This window comes from Caretta caretta, chromosome 9, assembly GCF_965140235.1.
Source record: "Caretta caretta isolate rCarCar2 chromosome 9, rCarCar1.hap1, whole genome shotgun sequence".
Taxonomy (NCBI): domain Eukaryota; kingdom Metazoa; phylum Chordata; order Testudines; family Cheloniidae; genus Caretta; species Caretta caretta.
Window position 1 is genome coordinate 23215294 of NC_134214.1, and position 13313 is coordinate 23228606.

At 37.7% G+C, this 13313-nt stretch overlaps 1 protein-coding gene across 2 annotated transcripts in view; it reads right to left on the bottom strand.

The window, feature by feature from the left end:
* Positions 1-653: 653 nt before the first annotated feature.
* MFSD1 (major facilitator superfamily domain containing 1) overlaps positions 654-13313 on the bottom strand; it is a 29975-nt gene continuing 17315 nt past the window's right edge. Inside the window, exons 11-17 of one of the 2 annotated variants that reach the window (XM_048862788.2) lie at positions 12433-12589; positions 9773-9870; positions 8900-9012; positions 8290-8337; positions 6942-7002; positions 2434-2545; positions 654-2149 (exon numbers count right to left, since the gene is read on the bottom strand). In XM_048862788.2, the coding sequence (XP_048718745.1) occupies positions 2090-2149; positions 2434-2545; positions 6942-7002; positions 8290-8337; positions 8900-9012; positions 9773-9870; positions 12433-12589 (649 nt within the window). In that variant the 3' untranslated portion in view covers positions 654-2089. Of the gene's footprint in view, positions 2150-2433; positions 2546-2735; positions 3632-6941; positions 7003-8289; positions 8338-8899; positions 9013-9772; positions 9871-12432; positions 12590-13313 lie in introns of those variants that run through there. The other variant, XM_048862789.2, reaches the window with a different exon arrangement.

Sequence of the window (13313 nt, forward strand, 5' to 3'; positions counted from 1 at the left end):
TCTGTCCCCCTCATTCAACAGTGGTAAACACTGTTCAGGGTTTAGTATAGAGACCTCAGCCTGCTTAGTACCATGACAAGCACAGCATTAAACATCCTTTTAACATTTTATTAAGATGCTATTTCATTATTTTTAGCCTAGATAATAGCTAACATGGGTGTGCTTACCCTAGCTGCACTCACACCTGATTGCACTGTAGACATACCCCATGAGGAGTAAGGCCTCTGCATACTAATCTGTTCACCCACCATTTAAATACAGCAAACGTTTAAGACCACAGGGAATGTGGACAGGATGCCAATATTAACATACACATTTGTACAGATTATCATGTCAGTTGTGAAATTATTTCTTGGCCCATGCTCTACCTGTACAGTACTGCCATGGATAGCAGAGAGCCATGAGATCGGTGGGGGGGGAGGGAGGGGTGGGGCAGGGTCAAAACAAGAATACCTTGCTTCCTTCTTTAGAGGGAGAACACAGCTCTACCCTCCTTGACTACCAACTGCAGAACTCCACTTCCTCTGGAGAAGTTTCCTCAAGTTATCCTGCCCTGAAGCCCTCCCTCCCCAAAACACAGCAGTCATGTGCACTGAACACTATACAACACTGCTTAAAAAGCAATTAAGCATTAAACACAAAGAGCCAAGGGGCCTTATCCATTTAGTTTTATTTACTAAAAAAAGATCAGCATCTATAAGCTTATAAGCAAATCAACTGTACATAATCCATCCACAGATAGTTTATGCTGCTTTCTTCCTAAATGCAGCACAGTAAAAACAAAAACAAAAAAAAGGTTTAGCACTACCATGTGTAAATGCAATCTTCAACAGTAATACATAAAAGTACCACGTTTTGTACTAATCTTCCTGGATGGATTTCATGAGGCCAGACTATGGCAGTTCTACACAATTCAGAATACTATCTTTGATAAGGTTTGTAGAATACTGAACAAGTCATAGAAAAGTAACTCACTTCCAAAAAAAAAAAAGTACATTTGCATATACAAAATTCTTAATAGAACCACAAGTTCCAGATAGAAGTGTCAACATTCCTCAAGTTATTTCTGATGTATTCAATTAATATAACTGTTAGGGTAACAACCTATTTGAAAAAAATACTGGCTTTCCTGTGCAGTTAAGATAAATTTTAAGCAATAAAAGGTCAGAGTATAATAATTTAGCTCAGATTAAGACCACACTTTAAAAGACTGAAAATTCAGTCAAAATTAGTCTACTTTTTCAGTTTTCTACTATCCACTTAGTAAGAAATATACATTTTGTATGAGATTTTAGGGTCCAGTTCTGCTTACATTGCAAGCATGGGAGCCCACACATCTTTGGGATAAAGTTGGTCCTAAAGCCATTCTTCTCATCGCAGATAACATTTAAAACTAGTAGATACTCCACACTATATTTGTATAAATATTACACTGATTGAAAGTTATATATTACAGTTAACGATTTGATAGTTATAAAAACTGTATCAAGTGTCATTTCCACAGGAAAATAGCTCAGCTTTGATTAACACCATTACCATGTACTAGTGCAACTTCCAAGTCTAGCTTTAATGAATATACTGTGTTTGGTTTTTTTAAATGAAACAGCCAAGTTTTTGTAAAAAAAATAAAATCTCGATTTGACAGAATTTAAAAAGACAGTCATTTCTATTGTTACATTTTCCATAAAGAAAGAAAGTAAAACTGAGTTACTGGAGGAAGTTAACAAGGATGTCCACCATAAAAATGTAGTCTGACCAGACTAATGCCTACATCAAGAATATGTAGAATGGCTAACAGGTTATTGTTTCCCAAAGCTTTTAAGTTTCATATTTGGTTTTGTATGGCACACAGAAGTCAAACCTCACCTAATGCTTCAAATCTGAACTAATGTTTCACATTACAATAGGAGCCACTTGTTGACACTACGTTTTTTAAGGTAAGGTGGTTCCTGATGACAGCATGAGGATTCAAATACAGAACATTATTCTGCTTTTGTTCTAGGTGTAGTTCTTGACTAGTGGGAGCAAGTTTCTGTCTGCATAAACTTCAGAGCACTTCCATCTCTTGACAAACTTGTGCAGAGTGATGCTATTTCAGCACACTTCTGTGTGCCAATGCAGATAAGTAGGAAGAGTAGTTATCAGGCAGCTGCAAAAAAGTAAGTTTGAAAGAATGATGAATCTTATTGATAACTATTCTTCACCTTATCTGTCTTTCAAGTTAAAACTATTGATTCTACCCCTTCAGTTTGGTTTTTATTTTTTTAAATTGTAGGCGAGATTCATTTCTAATAGCTACGGGATAAATTTAGCTCCTTCATAAAAACCAATATACTGCCTAGGTGAAGACACACATCAGATGTAGATTTTTATTTATTTATTTATTTTTATTGCCCTGTCATCTGTAGGGAAATACTGCTTTGCTACTAATACCTGAGCTCCTAGTTTGGAGAGATACCTATTCCTTAAACTAAAGTCATTCTTTGGCTGTAATTTGACCAAGTCATCTTCCTTTTGACGTCTGAGTTTTTCTCGTTTTTCTGCTCTGTAAAACAAAATGGATTAAATTAAGAGATGTGCAAACAAGAATCTGTTCTGTTAATCTGACTGTTAATTTTACTTCTAGTAACTAACAGTTTATAATGTTTACAGGTATAAAACTGCAGGTTAACAAAAAGCTAAGAGACAAACATGTGGCAAGTCACACTAACTTGATATTCAAGAAAAACAGACTATTTTCTGCAATTTTTTTTTTATTTAGCATTTAGAACTTTATTGGAAAGTTACAACATGCTAACTCACATTTTAAACAAAATTCAGACTATGCATTTATCAGTTAAACAAGATTTGATCCCTTAAAATATATTAAGATGATAGCACAAAAAAGAGAAGTGACAAAAAATTGTACTAAAGAGACTGCTCAGCAGTCTTACAGAGTTAATAGCAATCAGGATTTGGTTTTATCACAGAATAAAGAATCAGTATTTGACCATACAGTACTTGTTAGAGACAGCTCCCCACTCCCACTTATTTTCAACTTAAGCCCTTTCCGTAAAGAGTAAAAAAGTCTTGGAAGACTGAACTGTGTTTTACTGCTACATATGATAGGGTTTTGCATGAAGAATGTGACAAAACCCACATTAACAGAGACCAGTTAACAAGTTTGGGAAGGCAATGATCTTTTCAGCACATAAAATACAAGTCAAATAATTGCTTAAAACCATTATTAGGCAAAAGCTCTTGACACCAACCAAAGAGATACTAAAGTGCTGCTTCTGTAAGTGAGACACTTGATCTAGTTTATATTGCAAGAATGTTTGCTTCAGGTTGAAAAGGAAACGTTTTGCAATTACGTGAAACTTCAGTTCAGTTTAAAATGCTATGACCCAACACAGTGTAACTGCTCTGAGAAAGATGTATGCTTTGTAACAATTTTTAATAGCTACCAAACATTCGTGTCATCGTAAAATAGTTTACTGTAAAATCCTCGGCATGTTAGTATGTTTTCCAATCAACTGTATTGTCCAGTGCTAAGCATCGAGCTCTAAATACACTATAATTCTTCAAGTTGTTAAGTTGCTGATCAAATGCTCCCCACTTCTGGATGATATTTGCTAGTCAAATTTCTTTTCTGCAAAAAACATTGTAGTGAGAATTATTGAAAACATGCTACAAGGAACCCTGACATTCAGGGTGCTTTATCAAACACAAAATGTTATATTTTTGAATTATATATTGGAAACACTGCACACATCTTGCATTGACCAGAAAAATTGGCAAGTCAAGTAAAAATGTGCATCTGCTTCTGGTGACGGAATGCACGCCACATCCTGACAAGAGCCTTACATAGCCTCTTCTACTGCTCCTTTACCACCCAAAACAGCTTCACATCTTGGTCACTATCTTTTGGAACCAAGTTTTCATCAAGTTTGAACAAGTTATGTTGCTGAAGTGGGATCTTAGACCCAACCCAAGTTTGCCACATGCCAGTATGAAACCACCACTACCACCAGCCACTGTGGGAGAGATGGTTTTGGTTGGGAGATTTCATTTTGAAGTCATGCATGTGTAAGATGTTGTAAAAGTGTTTTTATATAGACAATACATACAGAAATATACTAGCACTTTACAGAAAAACTATATTTAGTTCTGTAGCCACTACTACAGAACTAAAAAAGTGTCTATTTGCAATTCACTACAGACAGATTACATATACAAGTTTAGCACTTCACATTTTAGCACTTACACGAACAAAAGCATTGTAGTTCAGGCAGAAGACAATTTATTGTAAGTTAATTTCTGTAACATACAACTAGATACCTAAGCAGCAGCACTGAGAGGGTAAAGGTGTTTTACTGTTCACAACAAGAAGTGTATCAAATAAAAATATTCATCTGGTTCACTTGTAAGTTATCTGAATGAAGTAGTCATAATACCTAGCTAATTTAGAATTCTGTTGACTAGTTTATCATGACATTAAAACATACTAATACAGAACACATTAAATACATTTCACAACATTTAATTAAGATAAATTATCTGTGGAAAAAAACCCGGAAAGAATGGACCTTAGAGCTTTATAACTGTCCCATCCTTTAAGTGTCCGCTTCAAAAAAGGGCCTGACTCTGAAGCCAGTTATATCTACTTCTATAGTCATCTCCATATTATCTGAACACCTTAGTCATTACTAGATTTTATCCTCACAACACCCCTGAGACAAGGAAGTATTAACCACCCCATTTCATAGCTGAGGAATTGAGTAACTTATTCAAGATTACATAGGAAGTCTGTGATTGAGCCAGGAATTGAACTCAAGTAGATTTTAGTCTTAGTCTAGTGTCCTATTTAGAAGGACATAATTATAAGTTTTTAGGAAAAAAAATATCTAAAAGCAGGCAGCTTTTTTTTTGGCGGGTGGGGGAGTTTACAAGTGGGTTGTATTTTCCAGCCATGCTGGATTTCTACATTTGTAGAATAAAATCGTAAACAAGTTTATGTTATGCATCAAAGTTCAACTTCACTGTAGTGTTGTTAATGCCCTTTTGGTCACACACTACTAAGTCCTAGTCTACACCAGGACATTAGGTCGATATAACTACATTGCTCAAGCGTGTGAAAAATCCACACCCCCTGAGAGATACAGTTAAGCCTGTGGTGTAGACAGTGCTAGGTCGATGGGAGAAGTCACCTGTCGACCTAGCTACCACCTCTTGGGGAGCTGAAGTACCGTCACTGACAGGAGAGAGAGTCTCCCATTGGCATCGGTACTGTCTTCACTGAAGCATTACCATGGCACTGCTGCTGCAGTGCAGCTGTAGCTGTTTGTGTGTAGACATACCTTCGGTCTAAATCCTTAAGTTAGGGAAGTTACCTTCCATTAAACTCAGATCATCAATGACAGTCAAAATAAACTTGAAATAAACCCTGTGTCTTGACAGGAGGCAATTATATGCATGATACCAAAGCTGTCTAGAGTGCACGAAGTCAGCAGCTGATGGACATGCAAACATTTAAAACGTGTGTGTTCAGTTATGCCCACTTTTTCTTCGAATAACTAGAAGCAGGAAACTTTTCAACATCCATTGCACTAGATAAGAATGGATACGAATTACAGAAATGTTTTGATAGCTTCCCATTCACAACTAAAAGCCAAGATTTTCAGAAATAGGACCCTTAAGTTCAACTCTTCAGTAACCTGAAGGGTAGTGGAAGCTGTGAGTGCTCAGCACTCTTAAATTATTAGGCTTCTAAAGCCATATTTAGGCACCTGTTAGAAGCCTAACTTTAAGATCCTATTTTGAAAAAAACGGAGTCTTCATTTGTCTTGCTTCTGATTTTAAACCCAGATCTTACTTGACTCATAAGTGGCCCCAGATATACTCTGCTCTATATATTACTTTGCAATGGCAATTAAAAAAGTATGCCATTACCCAAAAGCCTGACTATAGAACAACAACATGCTACTTGTCTTTTCTTAGCTAGTCACACCTACATAAAAAGGTCACCAGCAAGCAGTTTTAGTTCAGAAGTGAGCAGTGCTAATAGGTTTTTTTAAAATATACTTGGGCTTGTCTACACTCATTTCAGCGGAAACACGACCTATGCCAATGGTAAGGGTTCTCCTGGTGGCATTGGTGCTCTAGCTCCCCAATAGGCAGTAGCTAGGTCAACAGAAGCATTCTCTGGGGGTTAAGCCAGTTTAGCTGGGTCACACAGGGGGGTGGTTTTTTCACATCCCTGAACAATGTACTTAAACAAAAGATAATTTCCTAGTGGAGGCCAGGCCTTAGAACTTTCATTCAGCTGGAAGGAACTCTATTTTCTTCTTTAATATAAAGGTATGTTTTCAAGAGTTAGAACCAGCAAGATATGATGCCTGGGCAGTAGACATAGACAGCTTTTGCTTTACTCAATCAGAGGAGGCAGGAGCACGTAATTCAGAGAGGGAGAAAGCCACGAGCCACACAGCAGACTAAATTTTGACTGAAGATCAGCTCTATGTAACTTGAAAGCTTGTCCTTCACCAACAGGAGTTGGTCCAATAAAAGATATTCCCACCCTGTCTCTCAAATAGACAACTGCAAAGAGTTGTGTATTTTAAAGGAGAACGCCAGCACGCACTACAGTGCAAATTCTGGGCACCCAACTTCAGTTACCGGTAGATGGCCTCTTTTTCATAGGTACTGAGCATCTTCAACTCCAGTTGGCTTCAACTTTTTGCAGAATGAAGTTGTGAAAAGTTATTCTTGCCTCATTCATTCCTGAGAGTTCAATGCCATACCTGATTCTAGACTTTTGGCACAATTTCCCCTTAACCACACTTTTGTAGTCAATTTATTTTGCAATATACTATGTGTATGTTTAAAAAAGAAAGAAAAAAAAGATTTCCAAGTTAATACAGCTTTTAAAAGGACATCAATTCTCAGCTTTATATACTTACTCAGCCGCAGCTAGCTTTTGCAGTTTTTCCCTTTTCTTTGCAGACCAGTTAAGATCACCTCCTACAAACAGAAGTTATATTTATTTAGGACCTTCTGAAATGTGTCTTTGTATGATATACTCAACTAGAAACATCTCTAACTTGAGAAAATGAAAGTCAATATACATATGGAAATTAATAATATTGAGAGACCTTGGGATAAGACAAGACAGCAAATGGACAGAAGACTACAATTTGATATGGCACCTAAAAGTCAATGCATTTCTAGGCTGCATAAACAGACATCAGAGCAAGAGCAATTGGTCTAGAGTTTATTAGAGTGAATTCAGTTCTAAGTAACAAGCTAAGTTCAGAGAAGAACATTGATAAGTGCTAGAAGAAATTACTTAAAGATTTTTAGAAAGTTAACTATTTAGCTATCACCTCACCTAAGTTATAATATGATAGGAACAAAAACTTAAAGGGATAATTACCCAAGAAGGAGAGGAATTTAGGATGATAGAGCTAGGATTAACAGCATGTAGTAAAGAAAAAGTGAAGTTTTAGACTGAACATCAGGAACAGCTTTCTTGAGTGAAAAATATTTTAAACCAAGGAAAGTGGTGGAAGCCCTACAAAGCTTGGGGCATTTACACGTATACAGGATAAAATGCTAGCATGTCCTTGATAGAAACAACCCAATATTAGCAATAAAATGGACTGAATGTAGCAGCTTTTCTCTGGCTCCATCGTTATCCAACCCCAATGTTGGAAATACAATTAGATGTACAAAAACAATCATGGGGGAACTAAGATAATTTGCTTTCTGAAGAGCCAATGCAACTTTTACATATGCAAACACATAGCACTTCAACAGTTACTAGGAGGTCGACAAAAGCAATCTGAAATTTTTCCAAACAGGGATAGGGAAATGGTCAGTGTCTTACTCAAAGCCTAGTATAAATGACCAAATCAGATATCCATGTGCAGCTGTACTGTATTCCTTTACTAAGGTTGATCTCACGATATTAAGTACCAGGTGTGTTAAAACTAGTGCTCAAGTTAGTTCAAAGGATAGGTTCGGAATCGCCTGCTTACCCTGGGATATTGGGAGTATTCAGCATATTGATAAGGTTGAGGGAATTTTCATGGTAATTGGCAAAGGAAACTTTTATATTGAGGCGATTTAGAAATGTCTCCATTACCCTCCATTAAGAGGGTAAAATTTTTAATCCACAGAGTTGAGCCAGAACAGCTTCGTCACCCTGTGTAATACTAGTTACAGAGGAAAGATTTAGATCATTGTTGTAACTAAAATTACTGACTCAAACAGAAAATATGTAAAGAGACAATATAAACATGCACTTACCAGTAAGGTGATTCACAAAATACAGCATGACTACAGCTATTAGTGACACTAGAAAAGCAGAAGAGAGTTATAGTCAGCAAGGTTACTGTGAGGGGAAGAAAACCAACTCTCACCCTGAAATGCAATTAAGCAACAGTCAAATCTTTTAGGTAGCAGTGTTGACAGAAGTTGGGATTTAAAAATCAGCTAAGTGAATTAGGAGCATGTCCTATTGACTTATGCTCCTAACTCACTTAGACACTTTGAAAACTCCACCTAGAACGTTTAAGCAAGATCAGGAAAATGGTCACTTAACATGGAAAAAAAATCTTTCCCTGAAGATCCCCTTTTACAAAGGTTCTGACTATACTTAATATCCATCTGACCTCATTTTCCCCCTCAAAAATTTCTTCAGTACCCAGTATAAAGTCCACTTGAGGGTAAATGATCAATACTCCAGTGAGAACTGATTACTTTCAACATCAGTTTATAAAACAAGCACCCAACTATCAATCTTCACAACAGAAAATATTCACTGATGTGGCTACAAACACACTGAGTATTAAGGAAAATATGCCATGTGACCTCCCGTATATTCAGGAGCTGTAAGTTCCCACAGTAATGTACTTACAGCAAACACAAGCACTGAAGAAGACTTCTAGAAACAGATACCCTCGAGAATCCAGTATTGTACCAGCTGCTATGGCAATAATTGCCAGACCCAGATTTTGGATAGACTGCATACTAAAACACAGGGTAAACAATCTGGTTATCCACATTACATGAGGAATTTTTTTTATTATTTATTTTTATTATTTTTAAAGACGCCAACATGCTTAAGTTATGAAGAGTACCTAGAGTTTCCTTATTTGCATTTATAAAATACAGCTACAAGAAGAAAAAAAGAGTACTTGTGGCACCTTAGAGACTAACAAATTTATTTGAGCATAAGCTTTCGTGAGCTACAGCTCACTTCATCGGATGCTTATGCTCAAATAAATGGGTTAGTCTCTAAGGTGCCACAAGTACTCCTTTTCTTTTTGCAAATACAGACTAACACGGTTGCTACTCTGAAACCTGTCAGCTACACGAAAGACTCTGTACACGGTCACAAGTTGCATCAAAGCATACAGAGGCAGATATGCAACAGCTACATTTTCAGATTGTACAAACTGTACCCACAAATCTGAGGACAGAATCAAGTTCTACATTTGTGACCTGTTAATTCTTCCAGTAATCCTTTAAATGTGAAAAGCAAAAGCTATTTTGGAGACGGTAATTTCAGAAGAATGAAAACGTATTAGATTTGTTTGATATCAAAACAAGCATATCCTGAAGAATTTGAGGACTGTTCCTAGCTTGAGTAATTTTATAAGATAATTTCATTGCAACGAACATATTAGCAACCACTCTGGAATAAGATACTCAAAATTTAAATGGTTCTTCTGTATTTGGAAGTACCCGCTGTAGACCTCCCCTGGGAGACAAATATATGAATACTTACAAGCCATAAGCAGTTCCCAGCTGATGTTCCGGAACCACAAAAGCTACCATTGGCCACAAAGCACAGGCAAGCAGTGAATAGGCTACTCCTAATATACACTGTTGAAAACAAGATTAGAATAAATATATTCTAAAATATATATATAGAGAGAGAGAGAGAGGCTGGTGTTAAATACAACTAACTCTACAAGTACTAAAATATAGTACTTGGTATAGATTTTAATAAAAGGATGACATTTCTGTCAACAGTTTCCTCAACAGAAATGTCAGACTCAATAAACATATGAGCATAAGCAAAGTAATGGTATTTTGGCAACAAGCTTCTGGATGAGCTTTGCATAAGCAGAACAAGCCAATTAGGAAAAAAGTTTAAGTATATAATACATAGAAAAGCCAATTTATTTAAAAAAAAAACAAGCTGAGTGGTTAAATTGTACCAGGTATGATTAGGGATAACCTGGTACCATTGTAGGGATCTTCAACAACTCATAGTGGAAGCTCTCAATTGGGGAATTAATATTAAAAAACTCATGGGTTTCTGAACAGTACAATCAAGCACCAATGAAACCTTTACACCAATCACCACATAGTCTAAAAGCTTCCTGTAAAATGTGGCATATCTTCATACCAGTAAGAAAAGAATTACAAAAACTCTTCCCTCTCCTACCACCTGGAAAGCCAGGTGCCTTAGTAAAAGTCCACCGTACAGGCCTTCGGAGGAGTGAACATTTTAATTATGTTTTAATGATATCCAAGTTAGATGAAATAGCTTTTCAGCACATAGCTGTCAGACCTTAAAATTGTAATGCTATCAAAACAAGTACTGTGTCACACTGGAAAGCAGGAAGACACGCTGCTAGCCCTGATGGGTTGTTAGGTATTGATCTTCAGTCTGTCAGTGCTTTAGGGCTGACTTTTTGGGGTCTCAAGTAGTATGTCTTGGGAAGGTGGTACGGACAGAAGGTAGGGGTTTTCTGGCAGGCTCCTCACACACACACACGTCAATAAAATGGATGTGTGAAGCTGTTTAGGGGTTTCAAGTATTTGTACACAACTGCCAGAACAGAAAACAGCCGATCACAGAATCACAGAACTGGAAGGGACCTCAAGAGGTCATCTAGTCCAGTCCCCTTCACTTGTGGCAGGACTAATTATCTAGACCATTCCTGACAGGTGTTTGTCTAACGGGCTTTTAAAAGTCTCCAGTGATGGATATTCCACAACCTCCCTATGCAATTTATTCCAGTGCTTAGCCACCCTGTCAGTTAGGAAGTTTTTCCTAATGTCTAACTAAACCTCCCTTGCTGCAATTTAAGCCCATTGCTTCTTGTCCTATCCTCAGAAGTTAAGAAAAACAATTTTTCTTCCTTCTCATACTTGAAAATTGTTATGTCCTCTCTTTTCCAGACTAAACAAACCCAATTTTTTCAGTCTTCCCTCATAGGTCATGTTTTCTAGACCTTTAATCATTTTTGTTGCTCTTCTCTGAACTCTCTCCAATTTGCCCACATCCTTCCTGAAGCGTGGTGCCCAGAACTGGACACAATACTCCAGCTGAGGCCTAATCAGCACGGAGTAGAGTGGAAGAATTACTTCTCGTGTCTTGCTTACGACACTCCTACTAATACATCCCAGAATGATGTTTGGGGGTTTTTTTGGGTTTTTTTTGGGCAATAGCGTTACATCCAGCCCATTATCTCATTTGCCAGTGCCCAATACCAAAGGAAAATGCAAGTATGTTCCAGGGGCAGACTGTGCAAAGCCTCAGAGTCTGGGAGCTTCTTCCTATAGCCGCCAGCTGTTTGTAAGTAGGAGGAGGTGGCTGCAGAATTGCAGTCTTACAACCCACCCTCTGCCCTCTACCAGATTCCAAAGGAGCACAGGAATTACTCTAATGGATTAGACCTGAGTTAATGACTTACCAATAGGGGAAGTGTCCTGCTAACCTCTCCAACCCCCAGTAGTTGGCTTGTATCCTGAAGCATAAAGGCTTATAATCTTTATAAAAGTTTGCTTAACTAATGTAACTGGGGTGCTCATTAGCCACGAGTGTCTAATACAGTTTTAAGTCCTATTAAGCTGTCTATGTCTACACTACTAAGAGAGCGATGCTACTGCGATTGATGCACCGGGGTTCAATTTAGCAGGTCTAGTTAAGACCCACTAAATCTACAGCAGAGCACTCTCTGGTCAACTCCAGCTCTCCACCAGGAACGAGATGAATAAGGTAAGTCAACAGGAGACTGTCTCCCGTCCACCCAACATGATGTAGACACCACAATAAGATTACCTAAACTACGTCGACTCCAGCTATGTTATTCATGTAGCTAATGTAGCCTAACTTAGATCAGCTTACCAAGGTAGTGTAGACGTAACCATAACTTCAAGCAGATAATCATGTTGTGTAAAATATTCCCTAACTTCACTTTTAATTTCTGTTTCATGTAGCGTTCCCTGTTCTTGTATTCAAAGAGAGTAAACAGGAGTGCCTGATTAACTTTCTCTACGCCATTCATTATTCTCTATCTCCATGGTGGTGGACTAGTGGGCGCAGTGCCAGCAATATGGTCAAAAGAGCATGATAAATACAATTTATCATATGGCTATTAGATAAGATCACATATGTACACAATTAAAGTCATTGTTACCAGCAAGATTTACCATAGCAATCCAAGGGTTCCAGAAAGTAAAGGCCAACATAATGTGAGAAGCAAGGGTTGCCACTATAGCAAACATAACCCAGATAATATTTCTTCCAAGTTTATCCACCAGGAATCCAAAGACAGGGGACATGGGTGCTGATATGATATATACAATGCTACAAAGAAGCGATAAGGAGAGTTTGAAAACACATTTAGTCTACATTTTAAATCATAAGGCAACTTCTGTCTTTCCATCATGAAGCATCACTATCTAAAACACCAAATTCCCTCTCACTGTGGAGCCCCACGCTTGAATTGTTCTGGGATGCTTGAGGGCATAACAAATACATTCCATCTCCAATAAATAAATATCAAAACAGCATAATTAGTATCTGGTAGTTGTGGGGGGGGGGAGGGGCAAATTTAGCATTTACCACCTGACAATTCAGGGATCAGCCTCAAGAGAAGAAAATCTAGCCCACTTATATCGCAGAAAGGCAATTAGCCATTTGTAGAAGTCAGAAGGGCATCATCCCAGAGACCAAGATGCCTAGGTAGCCAGCGGTCTCTGGTCTACTGGTTAGTACACAGGAATGATTTACGAGCGATGGATTCTGTTTCTGGCACTAACAGTCACTTGTATGATGTTGAGCAACTCATTCACCCTCTGTTTCCTCAGTCTACCTCACAGATTTGTTATTATACTTTAGTTAGTTGACTGCTGAGTACTATATAGCTACAAAGCATAATTAGCCTACCTTAATAAGCTCTGCTGGGGAAAGGAGTGCTTCTCAGTACATGATTCTTCTAACAGTGGTCACAAAACAGATCTTTCCTTGTCTAAACGAAGTTTCATGATTCATTTCTATAGTTTGGACTTCCCACAAGGGAGGGACTGAT